Raw genomic sequence first — 20,128 nt, 5'->3', positions numbered from 1 at the left:
TCCTGTGGCAGAGGCTGACAAGGAGAAGACCGCCTTCACCACCCCGATGGGACTGAGCGAGTTCAACTGTATGCCTTTCGGGCTCTGCAACGCACCAGGGACCTTCCAGCGGCTGATGGAATGCTGTCTAGGGCACCGAAACTTTGAGACGGTCCTCCTTTACCTGGACGACGTGATCGTCTATTCGAAGACCTACGAGGACCACCTAAAGCACCTGGCCGAGGTGTTCGAAGCCCTGGCAGGCTATGGCCTGAAGGTAAAACCATCGAAGTGTCACCTGCTGAAACCAAAGGTCCAGTACCTAGGGCACGTGGTAAGCGCGGAAGGAGTGGCCCCCGACCCTGACAAGGTCACGGCAATCAAGAGCTGGCCAAGCCCCTCGAACATCAAAGAGGTGAGACAGTTTCTCGGGTTGGTAGGCTACTACCGAAGGTTCATCCCTAGGTTCACTAAGATGGCAGCTCCTATGCAGGACCTCCTGATCGGACAGTCTAAGTCCCGAAGTCAAAAGCCACCCTTCAAGTGGGATAAACCGGAAGAGGAGTCCTTCCGCCAGTTGAAGATGGCCCTCACGGGGGATGAGATCCTGGCCTACCCTGATTATGGTCAGCCTTTTATTCTCCACACGGACGCCAGTAATGTGGGACTGGGAGCCGTAATGTCCCAAAACCAACAGGGCAGAGAAATGGTGATCGCGTACGCCAGCCGGAAGCTGAGACCCACCGAGAGGAACCCGGAGAATTACAGCTCCTTCAAGCTAGAATTCTTGGCGGTGGTGTGGGCTGTGACGGAATGCTTCAAGCATTACCTGGCCTCCGCAAAGTTCACCGTGTACAAGGACAACAACCCGTTGACACACCTGGACAATGCAAGACTGGGTGCCCTGGAACAGCGGTGGATGGCCCGTCTCTCCAACTATGACTTCGTGATCAAGTACCGGGCCGGCAAGACCAATGCCAACGCTGATGCCCTATCAAGGATGCCTCACTTACCTGAAGGTGACGAAGACCCAGAAGAGCTGGAGGAGGTAGAACTCCCCGCGTTTCACCGGTATGGAGCCGCTCAATACTCTCACCGCGTGAAGGAGGAGGATCTAACCACTGTGATGATCAACCCCCTACCTCACCACAGCTGGGCCGAGACCCAAGATAGTGACCCTGCTGTCCGCCTGGTGAAAGATCTGCTGACCCACGAAGATGCCCGCATAGATCCGGATGCTCCAGAGGAAGCCAAGCAGCTATGGAAAGAGAAGAGCAAGCTGTTCCTCTACGAAGGCAAGTTGTGCAGAAGGATTGTCAACCACCGGACGCACGAGCTGACCTGGCAAGTCGTGGTCCCAAGGTGGGATGCAGCTATGGTCCTGGGGGCTTACCATGACAGAGCGGGACACTTCGGTTGGAAGAAACTGGAGTTCCTACTAAGAGGAAGGTTCTTTTGGGTCGGCATGAGAGGAGCTGTAGAAAAGTGGTGCAGAGACTGTGGCCCTTGTCACCTAAGGAGGAAGGACCGCACCAGCCAGAAGACACCCTTGAGGCCCATCGTCACCACGCAGCCTCTTGAGCTGGTAGCTCTGGACCATGTCAAATTGGCTCCCAGCCGGTCAGGATACATCTATGCCCTGACAATCGTGGACCACTATTCCCGTTTTCTAGTGGTGGTCCCGGTAAAGGACTTGACAGCCCAAACAGCGGCCAGAGCCTTCCAGCAATACTTCTGCCGTCCACACGGGTATCCGGAACAGGTCCTGACAGACCAGGGTCCAGCGTTCGAGGCTGAAATCTTCCAGGAGTTCTGCAACCTCTATGGCTGTAAGAAGATTCGTACAACGCCTTACCACCCCCAAACCAACGGGATGTGTGAGAAGATGAACAATATAGTTATTGATCTCCTGAAGACGTTGCCCCTGGAGGAAAGCAGCCTGTGGCCAGAAAAACTGCCAGACCTGATAGACCTATACAACAATATCCCGGTGAATGCTACAAACTGCACCCCGGCTTACCTGATGCGAGCTAGACCATGTAAGCTGCCCGTAGACCTGGAGATGGGAGTCCTAATACCTGAGGACACCTCCCCGGATGCGGACTGGGATACGGAAAGGCAACTGCAGTACAAGAAGGTACAGGAGAGTGTGGAGAAGAGCCTGGCCCAGGTGAGAGAGAGGCAAGAAAAACTCTTCAATCAACACGCCCCTGCTGGTCCCCTAGAACCTGGTGAGCAAGTCCTAAAGCGGAAGAGAAGGCTACATAAGTTGGACGACCAGTGGGAAAGGGAACCCTACACCGTACTGCAGTCTGACCACGACAACCCAAAAGTGTGCGTAATCACCAAGGACGGAGGAGAAACCACTAGTGTCGTCTCCAGAGACCACCTCAAAAGGTGCCCCGAGCAACTCCGTAGTGCAGAAGAGGATCAGAGTGACCTTGAACCCGCAGAGGACAAGGAAGAAATGATCAGCACCGTTCTCGGAGAGTTCCCTCAGTCATGGACTCGCATAAATGATGCCATAGTGGTACCTGTCCTGCATTTTCTGCAACCGGCACAGCAACAACCAACACCAGAGCCGGAAGGTGAAGAGGAGCAAGCGGTTCCAGAGGCAGAAGAGCCTGTTCCAGCAGCCCAGGAGAGTCAACCCTCTGCTGACAGTGAGCCTGCCATGCCTGCGGCAAGCCAAAGGACCCGCAGACAGCTGCCTGCCTTACCTGTACACCCAGCTGGTAGCTGTACCCCTAACGCTAGTGGGGAAAGCCAGGTTGGTCCACCACCAGACAGTGGGCTACGTAGGTCAACCAGGAGCACAAAGGGGCAGATACCCGCTCGCTGGAGAATACAGGATGTACTAAGATTGTAAATGACCCTGTTGCCAAATGTTGAATTGTTTGCAAAGTTACATGCATGTTTGGTAATTCTGTGTTTCAGTTTCTTGCAGCTACCGTAAGGACTCAAAGGTTATGGACTTTTTATAACCGGGACCTTGTATAGACTGTGTTCGGAGCCTAACCAAGGAATGAACTAAGACTGTGAAGGACTTGGGGTAGGACAGACCCCCACCTGGTTAAGGCTCCCCGTTGTATTGGTGATATGGACACCCGGTCACAGGCCACACTGTGACCTTAAGAACTCAATCTGTGCGTCGCTTGTATATTAATGTTTTCATATTGTCTTTGTTTATTGTTTAGTCCCGAAGTACTAAATTTCACTAGGGGGGAATGTGTCACCCTGGCCTGGATGCCACAAGTGTAATTAAAGCTGTGTCTGAGAGCAAGGGGGAGGTTCTCTAGTCAGGGGAACATTAGCATGCAATGCCTCCTGTCTCAGGCCAGTAGGGGGAGCAGGCTGCCCCTATAAAAGCTGGTGCTGGGGGCAGGGTTAGGGAGAACTGGACGACCTATCCGAGGATTCAGGTCCCAGAGCAGAGAGGGACAGTTGTATTGCACGTAAGAGGAAGTGTAGCAGGAGGAGAGCCACAAGCCAGAGACAAGAGGCGAAGAGAGCCTGTCTTGGCAGAGAAAAGACTTAATTTTACCAGACTTTGGTGTCTGAGGCTGGAAGGATTCCACATCCCCCAGCAGAGAACCAGTCCGCAAGGGACTGTATATTCCTTGGCCTAAGAAGCCTGGAGGCCCTGCCACAACCGAAGGGACCAGTAAAGCCGTACAAGGCTGGGAGCAGAAAGGAACCCACGTCGCAGGCCATACAGGCGAGAATACACGGAAAGCTCGGAAACGTGGGCTGTTACCCTATCGGGAGGAGATAGCCAGAAGGAGCGCAGAAAGAACGGTAGGCCTACACCCTCACCCTGACCAGGGCCAATTTCCCCGTTGCTCTCAGACATCCAGGTCCCCTCCTAGCTGGGACTGTTTGTGGGTCAGTTTACCTGTTTAGTAAAGACCCTGGACTGCAACCTGTTGTCTGTGTGCTCCTTGTTCCTCCAGCACTTTCAGCACTGGGACTCTCACTACCATCACTCCCACCATCCACTATACTGCCCTGGGGCCGCACTCTTCCCGTGGGGAGTCACACTACCCTAGCTGCACACCTCATCAGCCCCAGCGGTCTGCATGCAGCGGCGGTTCCTAATAACCGCAATCCACGGGTGGCGTAGTCGGACATAAACATCAGTACATAACGGACTACCACTGGCCTGACCACCCTGAGCCACGGAACCGGGTTGCCACTACTACTCCCATCGTTCCCCCTATTGCCCGGATCCGAGTGCCCCCCGGCCCAGGGGGCGAGTCACCTGCACTGACTCTGTGTGTGCTCAGTTCCTGCACTGACACTGTGTGCTCTGTTTCTGCACTGACACTGTGTGCTCCATTCCTGCACTGACTCTGTGTGCGCTCAGTTCCTGCACTGACTCTGTGTGCTCTGCTCCTGCACTGACACTGTGTGCGCTCAGTTCCTGCACTGACACTGTGTGCTCTTTTCCTGCACTGACTCTGTGTGCTGTGTTCCTGCACTGACTCTGCGTGTGCTCAGTTCCTGCACTGACACTGTGTGCTCTGCTCCTGCACTGACACTGTGTGCTCTGCTCCTGCACTGACACTGTGTGCTCTGTTCCTGCACTGACTCTGTGTGCTCTGTTCCTGCACTGACACTGTGTGCTGTGTTCCTGCACTGACACTGTGTGCTCTGTTCCTGCACTGACACTGTGTGCTCAGTTCCTGCACTGACTCTGTGTGCTCTGTTCCTGCACTGACACTGTGTGTGCTCAGTTCCTGCACTGACACTGTGTGCTCTGCTCCTGCACTGACACTGTGTGCACTGTTCCTGCATTGACTCTGTGTGCTCTGTTCCTGCACTGACACTGTGTGCTCTGTTCCTGCACTGACACTGTGTGTGCTCAGTTCCTGCACTGACACTGTGTGCTCTGTTCCTGCACTGACTCTGTGTGTGCTCAGTTCCTGCACTGACACTGTGTGCTCCATTCCTGCACTGACTCTGTGTGCGCTCAGTTCCTGCACTGATGCTGTGTACGCTCAGTTCCTGCACTGACACGGTGTGCTGTGTTCCTGCACTGACTCTGCGTGTGCTCAGTTCCTGCACTGACACTGTGTGCTCCATTCCTGCACTGACTCTGTGTGTGCTCAATTCCTGCACTGACTGTGTGTGCTCAGTTCCTGCACTGACACTGTGTGCTCTTTTCCTGCACTGACTCTGTGTGCTCTGTTCCTGCACTGACACTGTGAGCTTCATTCCTGCACTGACTCTGTGTGCTCTGTTCCTGCACTGACACTATGTGCTCAGTTCCTGCACTGACGCTGTGTGCTCAATTCCTGCACTGACACTGTGTGCTTCATTCCTGCACTGACTCTGTGTGCTCAGTTCCTGCACTGACTCTGTGTGCGATCAGTTCCTGCACTGACTCTGTGTGCTCTGTTCCTGCACTGACACTGTGTGCTCAGTTCCTGCACTGACGCTGTGTGCTCAATTCCTGCACTGACACTGTGTGCTTCATTCCTGCACTGACACTGTGTGCTCAGTTTCTGCACTGACACAGTGTGCTCAGTTCCTGCACTGACTCTGTGTGCGCTCAGTTCCTGCACTGACTCTGTGAGCTTCATTCCTGCACTGACTCTGTGTGCTCTGTTCCTGCACTGACACTATGTGCTCAGTTCCTGCACTGACGCTGTGTGCTCAATTCCTGCACTGACGCTGTGTGCTCAATTCCTGCACTGACTCTGTGTGCGCTCAGTTCCTGCACTGACACTGTGAGCTTCATTCCTGCACTGACTCTGTGTGCTCTGTTCCTGCACTGACACTATGTGCTCAGTTCCTGCACTGATGCTCTGTGCTCAATTCCTGCACTGACACTGTGTGCTTCATTCCTGCACTGACTCTGTGTGCTCAGTTCCTGCACTGACTCTGTGTGCGATCAGTTCCTGCACTGACTCTCTGTGCTCTGTTCCTGCACTGACACTGTGTGCTCTGTTCCTGCACTGACGCTGTGTGCTCAGTTCCTGCACTGACACTGTGTGCTTCATTCCTGCACTGACACTGTGTGCTCAGTTTCTGCACTGACACAGTGTGCTCAGTTCCTGCACTGACTCTGTGTGCGCTCAGTTCCTGCACTGACTGTGTGCAATCAGTTCCTGCACTGACTCTGTGTGCTCTGTTCCTGCACTGACTCTGTGTGTGCTCAGTTCCTGCACTGACTCTATGTGCGCTCAGTTCCTGCACTGACTCTGTGTGCGCTCAGTTCCTGCACTAACTCTGTGTGCGCTTAGTTCCTGCACTGACTCTATGTGCTCTCCGTTCCTGCACTGACTCTGTGTGCGCTCAGTTCCTGCACTGACTCTGTGTGCGCTCAGTTCTTGCACTAACTCTGTGTGCGCTCAGTTCCTGCACTGACTCTGTGTGTGCTCAGTTCCTGCACTAACTCTGTGTGCGCTCAGTTCCTGCACTGACTCTGTGTGCGCTCAGTTCCTGCACTACCTCTGTGTGCGCTCCGTTCCTGCAGACTCTGTGTGCGCTCAGTTCCTGCACTGACTCTGTGTGCGCTCAGTTCCTGCACTAACTCTGTGTGCGCTCAGTTCCTGCACTGACTCTGTGTGCGCTCAGTTCCTGCACTGACTCTGTGTGCGCTCAGTTCCTGCACTAACTCTGTGTGCGCTCAGTTCCTGCACTGACTCTGTGTGCGCTTAGTTCCTGCACTAACTCTGTGTGCGCTCAGTTCCTGCACTGACTCTGTGTGCGCTCAGTTCCTGCACTGACTCTGTGTGCGCTCAGTTCCTGCACTGACTCTGTGTGCGCTCAGTTCCTGCACTGACTCTGTGTGCGCTCAGTTCCTGCACTGACTCTGTGTGCGCTCAGTTCCTGCACTGACTCTGTGTGCGCTCAGTTCCTGCACTGACTCTGTGTGCGCTCAGTTCCTGCACTGACTCTGTGTGCGCTCAGTTCCTGCACTGACTCTGTGTGCGCTCAGTTCCTGCACTGACTCTGTGTGCGCTCAGTTCCTGCACTGACTCTGTGTGCGCTCAGTTCCTGCACTGACTCTGTGTGCGCTCAGTTCCTGCACTGACACTGTGTGCGCTTAGTTCCTGCACTGGCTCTGTGTGCGCTTAGTTCCTGCACTGACACTGTGTGCTCTATTCCTGCACTGACTCTGTGTGCGCTACGTTCCTGCACTGACTCTGTGTGCCCTCAGTTCCTGCACTGACACTGTGTGTGTGCACATGGCCAAGTTTTGGGGGTGACAGACTCTTTAAATTTTTAAAACTTTACAAGCTCACAGCTGTGGATTGTAAGCATACTGCACTTTCTCAAATCTACAACACACCTTATAGGCCACAGAAATGAGGCAGATTCTCACTGCAGCTTTCATTCATTGCAAAGCAACGAAGGAAAGGTGTAGCTCACCAAATCAGCAACGAAATCTGCATTTAATACATATGGATTTCACTGTGCATTTTGGTGCAGAGTTTTATGCCAATTCCATTACACCATTTTTCGCAGTGTGTGAAATCAGCCAGAGTATGCATTCTTTGTATTTGTGTATAAATAAATAGGTGTAAAAATCTACCTACACAAAAATGTAATCCCCTGACGAAGCTTGATGCGAAATCTGCGGTGTGCTTTTCTTCTAGGTGAGCATATATTATTACCACTGTGTGTGTACTTTACAACCTATAATTATCTCCTTCCAGTTTCTTTAGTTTACCGCTTTATATTTTTTTGTACTTTATAAATCTTGGGAGGCTCCTGAACATTTTTTTGAGCATCCATGTTCAATGCAGAATGTCATCAATAATTTGTATTAAACGGAACATATATTTGGGAGGTTTTGTGCTGATCTAATTTATATATATTTTCAATGTGTCTGGCATTGTATGTCTTTTTAATCCCTTTTTTTCCATTATTTATCAATACAGAATATTTTTTTTACGTATTGACTTCTGTACATTTACATATTGAGTTAGGGACTGTTATATGTTGTGATAATTAGCTTCTCTGTTGCAATAGAGGAGTGAGCCCAATTTAGCTATGGGGCACCATGATCACTAGTTTCACCCCTGCAAACTTCCATAATGCTTCATTGACAATGATGTTATGTGAGAAGAGTATTGAGATCTCTGATGGTTTCTCGGATGCTCCATAACATTGAGAATCGTTCTCTTTTGATAACTTCACAATCACATGAATATCACATCACTCCTGCTTTTTATCCAGAATGTTTTCGCAATTTGACCAAGAAGTTTTCCATTAGCTGTCATTGAAACTGACCATTTGCTGACGCCAGGATCATTGCTTGTAGTCTTTCAGTTTCAAACTGGTTGTTTGGCCACACTCCAGCTTCTTCTGTGGGTTGTTGTGCTCTAAAGAAATGAAAAGATATTTTACTATAAGAAACAGGCCAAGTATGAAGGAGTAACAGGTGTCTACTCCCCTGCCAGGAAGACAGAGAGATGAGACTAGCCGGTGGTTAATGCTACAGTGTAGAAGACATTTCTATTTCTATGCTATAATTGGACAAAGTTATTAATATTATTATTCAGAATTAATATATTTGTATCAATAGATTATTTATCATATCGTTAGGAGTGGCAGGACAACCATGGATCCTCAAAATGAAGTTGCTGTTTTTTCCCGGCACCTGTCAGCACAGCCCTATTCACTTGAATTAAGTTGTGTTGCAGATACCCACAGTGCATTGAAGGAAATATCTCTTGGTATAAGATAAAAGGATTGTACGTTCCAATCCCTTGCTGCTCCTGAGCCTTTAACCGCACCCTGCTGATTTTTATTCACCAGGTTCCAGAAATTATGTATTGTCTTTGTAACATAAACACTGCTGCCAATCACTAGTGATATTGTAAGAGTGGTGGACTGTCCTGCTGTGTTCCTACCCCTGAATACATCAATGTTGTGTAATGCAAATAGTATCTTGTGTTTCTATGCATCTAGTGTGTAATGTGATATGGTATTGAATAAGATACAGTTAATTTTTGGGACGAGCCCACAGTGGGAGGGTCTTAGGGCTAGTGAAAAGCAGGCATGTCCTGGTAGTGACTTAGTTAGAGAAGTACAGTAACAAGTTCAAATTCAAGTGCAGTGGGCTGCTAGGGTCAGCAGGTACCTATCATTCAAGACAGTGGGAGGCCGTACTAGAATCCTGTGTGGACATTCCGGCAAATTCCGGAGCTCAAAGCCTGGCATAGGGGCTAAAGGGTGCATTGTGTCCTCTGGCGCACAGGGAAAGATGGACGCTGAACTGCGTGAAGGGAAGGTAGCGCATCCCGGGTGCACTGCGGGACTGGACAGGAAATCCCTGAGGCTGACGGAGCCAGTGGGCATAGGGATAATCCAGGAAATGATAAGGCTGAAGATGTGTTGGGCCCTATCCTACATGTTACAATCTGATGAACTTGAACTGTCCAGTAAACTTCTGTTTGTGTTAAATGAACTTTGTATCCCCTGAGTTGGGTGCGACGGCTCCTGAACATGGAGGCCTGGAGACAGCGGCCTTCAAGTAAGTGTGATGCACCCCACACCTGACAGCACACTGGGACTGGGACATGGTTTTCCTGTAAAATGCCAGGGCCCTATGGAGAAACAGCTGTGATCCCGTGCTGTCCTGTCTGTATACTCTTTTGCTTCCTCCCCTGCCCAGGAGATGTGGTATGATCAGACCATGTTCCTGTACGGTCAGACACAGCCATTACACAGTACACAGCAGGGGCACATTTATAAGATTATCTCAGCACAGGAACATTTTATTTAAACACATCCAATTATGGAAATGATTATTATTCCAAGATCTATTGAATAAAATCAACTTTTGATTGTGGGAAAACCCCTTTAAGTCAGGAGACCAGCAGGTGACACAGGCTGTGTGGCGAAGCAGAGCAGTCTGAGAAGTGAGTATAGACTTATTAATTTCTTCAGCATTTTGAGACCCTTAGTAAGGGGTTGTGCTGTAATGGACACCCCCTTTAGATGTATAGCTTTAATAAATACAAACATTGTTCTAAAATAAGGATAATAAAAATTGGATTTATTGATGGATATAATGACATTTATAAACAAATATCTGCAACGATATCCATTAAGGCTATGTGCCCACGATGCAGAATTGAAGCAGAAAATTTCCGCAGCATTTCTGCATGTCCTTGCCAGTAAAAACGCATGCAGATTTTAACACGCGTTTTTGAAGCGTTTTGACATGCGGATTTTCCATGCGTTTTTCAAATGCATTGAGTAGGCAAATCCGCATGCGGAAACGCACAAATAGTGGACATGCTGCGGATTTTTCCCCACAGAAAATGTGCTGCAGAAAAATCCACGGCATGGGCACAAAACATGCAAATTGTCATTGGGGACCATGGGGCACGTATTACCAAGAGTTTTAAAAGTGTTTCCGCTGCGGAAATTCCGCAGCAAAAGCGCTTGAAAAACGCATCGTGGGCACCCAGCCTTAATTGCAGGGGATTAAGAAATGATAACATTTTGGAATACAGAATTCTTTCTGCGGCTTTTCACATGTGTTGAGATTGATTACTGCACTAATAAGTATCATTAGAATAGTATAAGTGCCGGAGATAATTGCTGCACTGCTCTATTTCTGCTCATGTGAACTGTTGCTTAGAAACATTATTCATTTGAACTGATTAATTTTCTGTCGTGGGTTTTTCTCCAAAGCTGTTTTGTACATCAACATTCCTAGGACCACCAGCTGCATGTTTCTAAATTGATTGATAAATCATTATCTGGTGTGGTGCTCACTTCCTCTTGTGTGTAGTCACTTTTATTTAATGCACTTGTGTAATAAGATACACAAGCAAACTCCGACTGGCCTACAGGTGAACGGTGAATTTCCTGGTGGGCCCCATTGCAGGAGTGGGCCCTCGTACATGAGCAGTTGTTGGCAAAATATACTTGATTCTCTATGTGCAGACAAAAACAGCATCTCATCATTCATTTAACAAACTACCCAGTTTACTATTCTCTAGACGCAAGTAAGTTGTGAATGGGGGTAATGTAATATTTGAATGTGCTAGACAGTGGACCCTCAGGGTCAATGTTACTGGTGGATCCAGGGCATTCCAGGGCGACAATGCACACAGATATACCTATAGCAAATAGTAAGGGGGCAGTATAAAAAAATACCGTAAAAAATACATTAAAAGTATACAATTACATGATAGACAGATAGATAGATATGGGATACATGGATAGTTAGATTCTAGAGCCCTTAAAATAGAATAGTATTTCATTTGACATTACAAGGACATTTGCAGTTGGCTAGGGCAAATCCAAGAAGGCACAAATGTGACTTGATGCAAATGTAAAATAGGTAAAAAGTTCTAGGACCAGAGAAAAGTCCTAAAGTGGCCATACACATCACATGTATGTTGGCTTAACCCACCCATTCTAGGGAGAGAAGCCAAACAAACATGTGATGTGTATAGGGATGTGTAGCACCCTGAGGATTCGGCTGCTACAGGGGTATTACACCTCAAGCCAGAGGTGTGGTATTCCACTCCCGGGTAAGGATGGAGTGTGGAACTGAGCTCAGTAGGCTGCATGCACTACACACATCCCATTTCCGAGGGACAGACCAATGGTACTCCCACTAGAGAAATGTGCAGGTACGACAGTGTCTGTCCCTGGCTGGAGTGGGAGGGGGGTGGAACATCCCAGTAGTGTAGGGGCAGATAGGGGGAGCAGTCTGGGTAATGCTAGGAGCTCATTGGGTGCTGGTCACCTGAGCTCACACATAGAGGGAGTATATAAGGTGGGAACCATCTTAGATCAGGGCCAGTCTGTCAGAGTTGAGTCAGAGAAGCAGAGCAGCTCAGCCAGCTCCAAGGCCAAGAGAGAGAGAGGAGAAGGAAGGACCCAGAGGGGGAGAAGAGGGAACTCCAAGAACCCAAAATTAGACCAGAGGGTGAAGAGTTGGCACAAGGGTACCGGATCCCAAGCTGGTGGAGGGCCCTAATCCTTAGCCAGAGACCGGAGGTCGTGGGCAGGATCTGCCACGACCACCCACTAAATCCACCCGGAAGGCAAACCAAGAATAGGGTCAGGGAACCCAGAGACAAGGGTTTTACCAACAAGAGGCCCGAGGGAGCCGGACTTAGGTGGATCCCTGGTGGGGAAGGCCAGAGAGAAGGACAAGTCAGAAAGGGAGCTCAGGACCACGCTCCAGAATCACCTGGGGGTTGGCCGAGTCCAGGACCTGGTGGACGCAGCACGGCTCGGGCGGTCACTCAAGGCCGGAGTGACCAACACAAAAGCAGTAAGTAAAACCCTGAACTGCACAGCCCGACTCGGATTCTTATTACCACTCTCACTGCACCACCACAACCACCACCCTCTACAACTGACCCCCTGAGGCTATACCCCTCCCGTTGGGGGTTATACTACCTGAGCTGCACACACACCACCAGCCTCAGCGGACCCTGCTGCAGCGGCGGCCGTACTGACCGCAAATCAACGGGTGGCGTAGTCGACACTAAAGAACGTCCAGCAACATCTGTAGGACTGCCACACACTGAGCTTGACACCCTGGGCACGGACCGGGTCACCGCCACTCGGAGACTACAACCCCCATCTGATCCGGCTCCGGGTATCCCCCAAACAACACTGGCCCAGGGGGCGCGTCAACTTTGGCGTAGTCGGCAGGATTACGTGCCCGCAACAACCGGGTACTGCGTGCCTGAAGAAAAGTTCACCGTTACCTTAACAAGAAGTCTCCCGCCGGTTCCGGAGGGTCCCCGCCAACGGACCCCATCACAGGTCGTTTCCCGCCGGTTGTCCGCCATTTGCAGCTTTTTCCCGCCATCCATGGAGTTTCCCGCCACTGGGAGACGATTCCCGCCATTTCCAAAGATTTCCCGCCTTGGAAGAGCGGACGCCATTATGGGCGTGCCAGAGGGTGGCAAAAGGCCACCTCCCATCGTGGGTCAGGTCGAAGAATGGCGCCAAAAGCGGAAACCGCGCCCACCAACAGAGACTGTGATGCTGGAAGTGTCCATCAGCGTAAGAGAACTGCCCCTGGAACTGACAAGCACAAAGTTGCCCCGGGACCACCTTCAATGTGGGCGGAGACAGAACAAGAGAGCAAAGATGGGTGTCGCCTGGAGCAGTCTGGAGAGAGCGCACCCGGAGACAAGAAGTCTGGAGAGGAGTCCAGAGAAAGCCTACCCGGAGATGGAGGGAGAGTCAGGCAGCACCGACCCAGTGGTCAGGAGCCTGCTACAAGCCACAACTCCACTAGGCCTAGTGGAGGTCCTGGCACAGCTCCCCCGAGACCGGGAGTGTGCACAGACTGAGCTGGAGGGCCTCGTACGGAGGATGGGCCAGGTGCAGCGAGAGACGTTGGCGGAGTGGAGCCGAGAGATGGCCCAGCGGACCGAAACCCGTCAGCGGAGCACGCCACCCGAGACGAGGAGACAGACCGCCTCTGAGGATGGTGCAGGAGGACTCAAGGCCGGAGACGGCGCCGAGAAGGGAGCTGAACGGACGGAGGCAGGTAAAGGGGACGTCTCTATCCCGAGCCGGGAAACCGCGTGCCTGCCCCAGCTCCCCGTCGCAGAGCCCGAAATTCCCCCTGCCGTGCCCGTCGCTGCATCGTCACCGCCGCAGACTAGGCCTCAACCGAAAACCGCGGCCGCGACCCCTGTGACGTCACGCGCTTCGACCCTGAGCGCGGCAAAGCAGGAAATACCATCGGCCTGGTCGCAAGGCCTAGTACCCCCGGGCGCCGCCATTCCAACAGCGCCCCCTACCTCCGCGGAGCCACCAGCCTGGTCGCAGGGCCGAGTAACCACGGGCGGCGCCGTTCTTACGGTGCCCTTTTCCTTTAGCGTGCCCCAAGCCTGGTCGCAAGGTCTGGTCAACCCGGGCGCCGCTACCACCACAGCGCCCATAACACCTAAAGTACCGCACCTGGGTGAGGACCTGTTCGCCCAGCATACGTGCCCGGATGGGCAGCCCTTCATATGGCCACCGGAGTTTCACCATCCCCGACTCCGGAAAGAAAGACCCCTAGATGAACCCCTGATTCCGGTTCCGAAGCCCGTCAGGAGGACCCAGCCCCCGCTAGAGGAGGCACAGTTTGAGTGGGACCCCACCGGAGGAGACCTCATGGCATTCACTCAGGAGACTCGGGCGGCCGCAGCGGAGCGTGCAGAGTGCTGCCGCCAGCAGCTCGAGGTCTTCGAGAAGGAGCGGAGAGAGAGGCGGGTCCGGGAACAGCAAGCACAGATAAGGAGCGCGGAGCAGAAGAGCCGGACCAGGAGGAACCCCCGTGCAGCTCATGGTCCCCGTACCACCGGGACTGTGATTAAATTCAACCTGCAGCATGGGTGGGGCTTCATAAAAGACCATCATACCCCCGGCGACGTCTTTGTCACACGCAGAGACGTAGAAAGCCATCTGCCGGAGGGACACAGAGGTCGTGACCTGTACGTAGGGGACGAGGTCACCTTCACCCGGCACAAGTGTGCCAAAGGACCCTACGCCCTCCATGTACATCGCCTGACGGAGGAGGAGTTGCGGTGTGAGGAGGAGCAGGAGGACCCGGACGGGTCTAAATCCAAAGAAGGAGCAGGAGGACGCCGTCGTTAAAGTACGGTAAAGAGACTGTAAATAGTTACCCATCGGGGTACAGTGAACTGTTGCTGCTTTAAATAAGTCCCCGTTGGGACAAGAGTGAACTGTTAACCCGTGTGTCCCTATTCCCATTACCTGGCCGAGGACTGAGAGCGGCCATATTCCCCTTGTATATAGTTGCGCTTCCTAAGGCGCCCCCTACCGGTTTTATAGTAAACTGTTGTTTTTCTTAAAGAGACTGTCGCGCTTTTCCCGGTCACAAGTTGCACCGTGGCCGGAGGAGCAAGAGTGTTTACAAGGACGTTATTTATGAAGAGTTATTATGAAAAGTTTTATGTGATGTTTTATATGTTTATGTTTCTGAAAAAAAAAAAATTGTATGTTTTGGATGTTTTTATATCTTACAGCCCGAGGACGTGCTGTGATTTACCAGGGGGGAATGTAGCACCCTGAGGATTCGGCTGCTACAGGGGTATTACACCTCAAGCCAGAGGTGTGGTATTCCACTCCCGGGTAAGGATGGAGTGTGGAACTGAGCTCAGTAGGCTGCATGCACTACACACATCCCATTTCCGAGGGACAGACCAATGGTACTCCCACTAGAGAAATGTGCAGGTACGACAGTGTCTGTCCCTGGCTGGAGTGGGAGGGGGGTGGAACATCCCAGTAGTGTAGGGGCAGATAGGGGGAGCAGTCTGGGTAATGCTAGGAGCTCATTGGGTGCTGGTCACCTGAGCTCACACATAGAGGGAGTATATAAGGTGGGAACCATCTTAGATCAGGGCCAGTCTGTCAGAGTTGAGTCAGAGAAGCAGAGCAGCTCAGCCAGCTCCAAGGCCAAGAGAGAGAGAGGAGAAGGAAGGACCCAGAGGGGGAGAAGAGGGAACTCCAAGAACCCAAAATTAGACCAGAGGGTGAAGAGTTGGCACAAGGGTACCGGATCCCAAGCTGGTGGAGGGCCCTAATCCTTAGCCAGAGACCGGAGGTCGTGGGCAGGATCTGCCACGACCACCCACTAAATCCACCTGGAAGGCAAACCAAGAATAGGGTCAGGGAACCCAGAGACAAGGGTTTTACCAACAAGAGGCCCGAGGGAGCCGGACTTAGGTGGATCCCTGGTGGGGAAGGCCAGAGAGAAGGACAAGTCAGAAAGGGAGCTCAGGACCACGCTCCAGAATCACCTGGGGGTTGGCCGAGTCCAGGACCTGGTGGATGCAGCACGGCTCGGGCGGTCACTCAAGGCCGGAGTGACCAACACAAAAGCAGTAAGTAAAACCCTGAACTGCACAGCCCGACTCGGAGTCTTATTACCACTCTCACTGCACCACCACAACCACCACCCTCTACAACTGACCCCCTGAGGCTATACCCCTCCCGTTGGGGGTTATACTACCTGAGCTGCACACACACCACCAGCCTCAGCGGACCCTGCTGCAGCGGCGGCCGTACTGACCGCAAATCAACGGGTGGCGTAGTCGACACTAAAGAACGTCCAGCAACATCTGTAGGACTGCCACACACTGAGCTTGACACCCTGGGCACGGACCGGGTCACCGCCACTCGGAGACTACAACCCCCACCTGATCCGGCTCCGGGTATCCCCCAAACAACACTGGCCCAGGGGGCGCGTCAGATGTGCAGACTCCCCCCAATGTTTGGGGACAGAAACTCAATATGTCTGATTATTAGCTCTCACGGTAGATAAGTCCCTGTCTTCCAAGTCAGGCAGCACTGTACTCCCATTTTTTCTCTTACGCACATGCATGTGTAGCTGGGCTGAGACAGCATGTATATGAGTAGTCAAGATGAAAACCTGTCAGCAATCAGCATGCATAGTCTCCTAAATTATGTAAGAAAATCATCAGGGGTGTGACCATAGTGGATGTAGAGGTCTCTTTGGCCCATATGAAAAGATCAATACTGTTAAAGACCTGTCATAGTTGGGGGCCCATTTGGGGATTTTGCAATAGGGCCCAGGAACTTTAATTTACATCACTGGACACTATTATATTATATAATACTTGGGACAAATACTTTTTTCATTAGGAAATATTACTGTATACACTATATAATATAAAAAAAAACATGGAGATTACTCACCCACTGGGTCCGGGTCTCTGTGCCTGGGTGAAACGCCAGTCTGTGTTAGGTTGCCCCTGCTGAATACAAACAGAAAGGTGTGCTTAACTGGTATTCTGATTAGATAGATATCTGCAAACAAGAATCAATCATTTTTGTTAGTTCACATGAATGTTCCAGGAACATGGAGCATTAATTGTATTTTCCATGAAATTACATAACATAAACTTACCATGTGATACACCTAAGAACATTGCCTCTTGAGAAAGCCCACATCTATAGTGGCGAAACGCGCGTCGAGGTTTCTTCTTGGCCAGATGGCGACCTGATCTTGCTGTTTTCCTCTAGTCTACCTGCTTTTCCCTCCTGACGTCCCCCTGTGTAACTGCAGAACCTTGCAGTGAATATGATTTCACCCTATCTGCACACAGGTGCGGATAGTATTGTGTGGTAGCTTTACCGTAGGTGCTATATAGCTTACCAGGGTTTACACTGTGTACTAGTCAGCTGGGTCCTCATCACCCACATTTAGATTGTATTTCACCATGTGCTGTTTTCTATAACTTATATTGTGACACCACCTCTGTGGATTATATTTTAATAATATTTAATAAAGATATTTGTTTTATGCCATCTAAGACTCTGTTTCTCCGGGTATATATATACCTAAGAACATTGTGTAGGAAAAATAATTATTGCATATTGTCAAAATTGCCTGGTCTCCATTGAGAGGAGCCGGACGGCCTGAACACCATTTTTTCAGCGCTCTAGTGCAGTGATCTGCAACCTCTGGATGTTCGAAGCTTTAACTCCACAGATTGGACATCACCCGTAGTAGAAAAAGGTATATAGGAAGGAGAATTCAGAGGGTGAACCAACCTAAAGTTGACCATACGTTTGCAAAGCAGCACTTGTTCTGCCCTATGTTCAAAAACTATACATTCATTGTTGTAAGTGAAAACATTACAAGATATCAACAGCATTATTATTCCAAAATTACTTAGCAAATTTAAATGTAACTTTTTTCAGTAATCACTGCCAAAAAGTAAAGTTTGACAAGGTATCCATTGCATCTGTGACCCTTGTGGGGTTGTGGGGCACATACGCTCAGGATGCATGTTCCCGACAGTGGGCACAGCCAGGATGTAGGCTGAGGCCTCCACCTTGGGGACCCATTGTAAATATATATATACCACTGGGTATATGTTTTTGTGGAGCATTCCTTTGTATATGTAAGCGCAGTATGCTTTGCTTTCCCATATAGTAAAACAAGCGGTATACCACCACATACCTACCAGATGGAGGAAAGAAGACACAGCCTCCGCCTGATGAATGGTCACCTATGGGTACGTATACATTGGGAAGTGCACAGATAGCCTTAGTTCTATTTGTTCTAACCAATAGTATAAGTTTGACCTGGTAACCTTTCAGGTCCTATTGTTAATATTTATGGCCACTAGTGATGAGCGAGCGTGCTCTTTTAACCCTTTAATCAAGCACGCTAAGGTGCTTTCCGAGTATCTTCGGTGTGCTCGTATATTATGTTCGAGTCCCTGCGTCTGCATGATTTATGGCTCTTAGGCAGAATTAACACATGCAGGGATTGCCTGTTTGTTAAGGAAACCTCACATGTGTTGAAGCTGTCTAACTGCCATAAATCATACAGACACAGGGACTCGAACATATTATACAAGCACGCCGAAGATACTCGGAAAGCACTCAAGCGTGCTCGATTAAAGTGTTAAATAAACATGCTCGCTTATCACTAATGGCCACCAAAGAAAAACAAGATGATGATGAATTGCAAGAGAACAAAATTCAACAATGCGATCAGTTAGTATTAGGACTTGTGCAGACGGCCGTATAACTCGGACGAGTGCCACCTGTGGTTTTCAAGAATAGCACTCGTACCCATGTTATTCCATAGGGCTGTGCACATGTTCGATCATATCCGATCAGATTAGTGGATGGCACTCACCCATTCATGTCTATGGGTCCTTGGAAAAAATCGGACCGCACTTGGATGATATTTGAGTGCGGTCCGACTGTCACTAACTGACATAATGCAGAAGGTGGAGAAACTTTTTTTTTTCTTACTCTACCTCCGAGAAAATCGGATCCCACTCTGATCAAACTCTGATAATCTGACCGATTTTCTCGGAGGTGGAGAAAATGGCCGTCTGCACTTGTCCTTAATGGAAGTATGAATGTGGTCCAGTGCCTTCACACTTATCGGTAGTTATATAGTAAAGTCGACTGTAGGCAAACCTACCCAATACATTATAATAATTGATATATTTAGCTCTGCTACATCTGCATGAAGTTCCTAGGGAGAACCTCTTTTTCTATCTCACAGCTTGTCGGATTTGAAATAAATAATTCTCACACTGAAATACATATAAATCTGCTAGTACCGTTCATGTTTTATATTGGGAATATTTATTACTAGCATTGAGGCCTGTGCAATACTTGGCCCAATACTGTTCCTCAAATACATTTACATAATACTGAGAATAATATTACATAAAATAAAAAAACATAAAAGCAAACTCTAATAAATTCCACCGCTAAGCAGATACATTCATTGGCAAGCATGTATAAATTACAGAGAACTTCCGATCTCTTGCTTTCTCTCTTGTGTTTCGCTGTAATTAGAATACCATACTTGCTGTTTTACACAAAACTTTGCCGCAACATCTGTAGTTTATTAACCACATACAATGTGACACATTCCCGGCCTCCGCTGAACAGTGATGTATGAAGTATGCGCCACTGGAACCCGCACAGCTCCTGACACCCCCTCATGTCTGTGAAGGGTACTGCAGTCCTCTCACAGCCAAAGCCCCTTCTATCAGCTGATCAGTGGGAGTGCTAAACGTTAGACTCCTTACTGATCTAATATTTATGACCTATCCTAAGAATAAGTCACAAAAAACACCTTCATTGTTAAAATAGAAATGGTTTGCTATGTACTAAGAACACTGACACTTTGAATATTGAGGTGTGGTTACTGGCCACTTTTCTTCATGGGTGAGATCTAGGCTTTTCTTCGGCAGGGACCTTCCATTGCTGAATATTTTACAGTTAGTCAAAAACGTTTTTTTTAATCCCACAGAGCTGCAACTTCAGGAAAACATTCATCTGCCAAACAATTCCCCATAGCTCAGCTTCCTATGAGTCACATACAGTGGTGGAGGATGGGAATAGTATGTAGGATAGTGGGAGTGACTGTAATACTGTAAAGACCTTTTCTTTAAAATAGTTTAAGATGATAACGGCAAAATCCTGAGGTTAATCTAAGGTTAAACAGAGATATTAAATATGAAATTAATTGATACAATGTATTAGTAAATAAATCAATACATACAGAAATGAATATATTTGATATAGAGCATAGATAGAAAGGAACAAATCTCACCAGAACGTGCCAAGACAATGCAACCTTTATTGATGGGAACCTACTCTATCAGACTTACTTCTCCTGAGGAAATGC

At 49.5% G+C, this 20,128-nt stretch overlaps 1 protein-coding gene across 1 annotated transcript in view; it reads right to left on the bottom strand.

The window, feature by feature from the left end:
- LOC141164050 (uncharacterized) overlaps window positions 1-20,128 on the bottom strand; it is a 320,734-nt gene that overhangs the window by 15,851 nt on the left and 284,755 nt on the right. Inside the window, exons 11-12 of the mRNA XM_073649216.1 lie at window positions 16,657-16,715; window positions 8,224-8,315 (exon numbers count right to left, since the gene is read on the bottom strand). Of these exons, the coding sequence (XP_073505317.1) occupies window positions 8,224-8,315; window positions 16,657-16,715 (151 nt within the window). The remainder of the gene's footprint in view (window positions 1-8,223; window positions 8,316-16,656; window positions 16,716-20,128) is intronic.

This window comes from Phyllobates terribilis, unplaced genomic scaffold, assembly GCF_046119375.1.
Source record: "Phyllobates terribilis strain yellow unplaced genomic scaffold, ASM4611937v1 Scaffold_10__3_contigs__length_209671492, whole genome shotgun sequence".
Taxonomy (NCBI): Eukaryota; Metazoa; Chordata; class Amphibia; order Anura; family Dendrobatidae; genus Phyllobates; species Phyllobates terribilis.
This window is presented reverse-complemented; position numbering and strand designations above follow the sequence as displayed.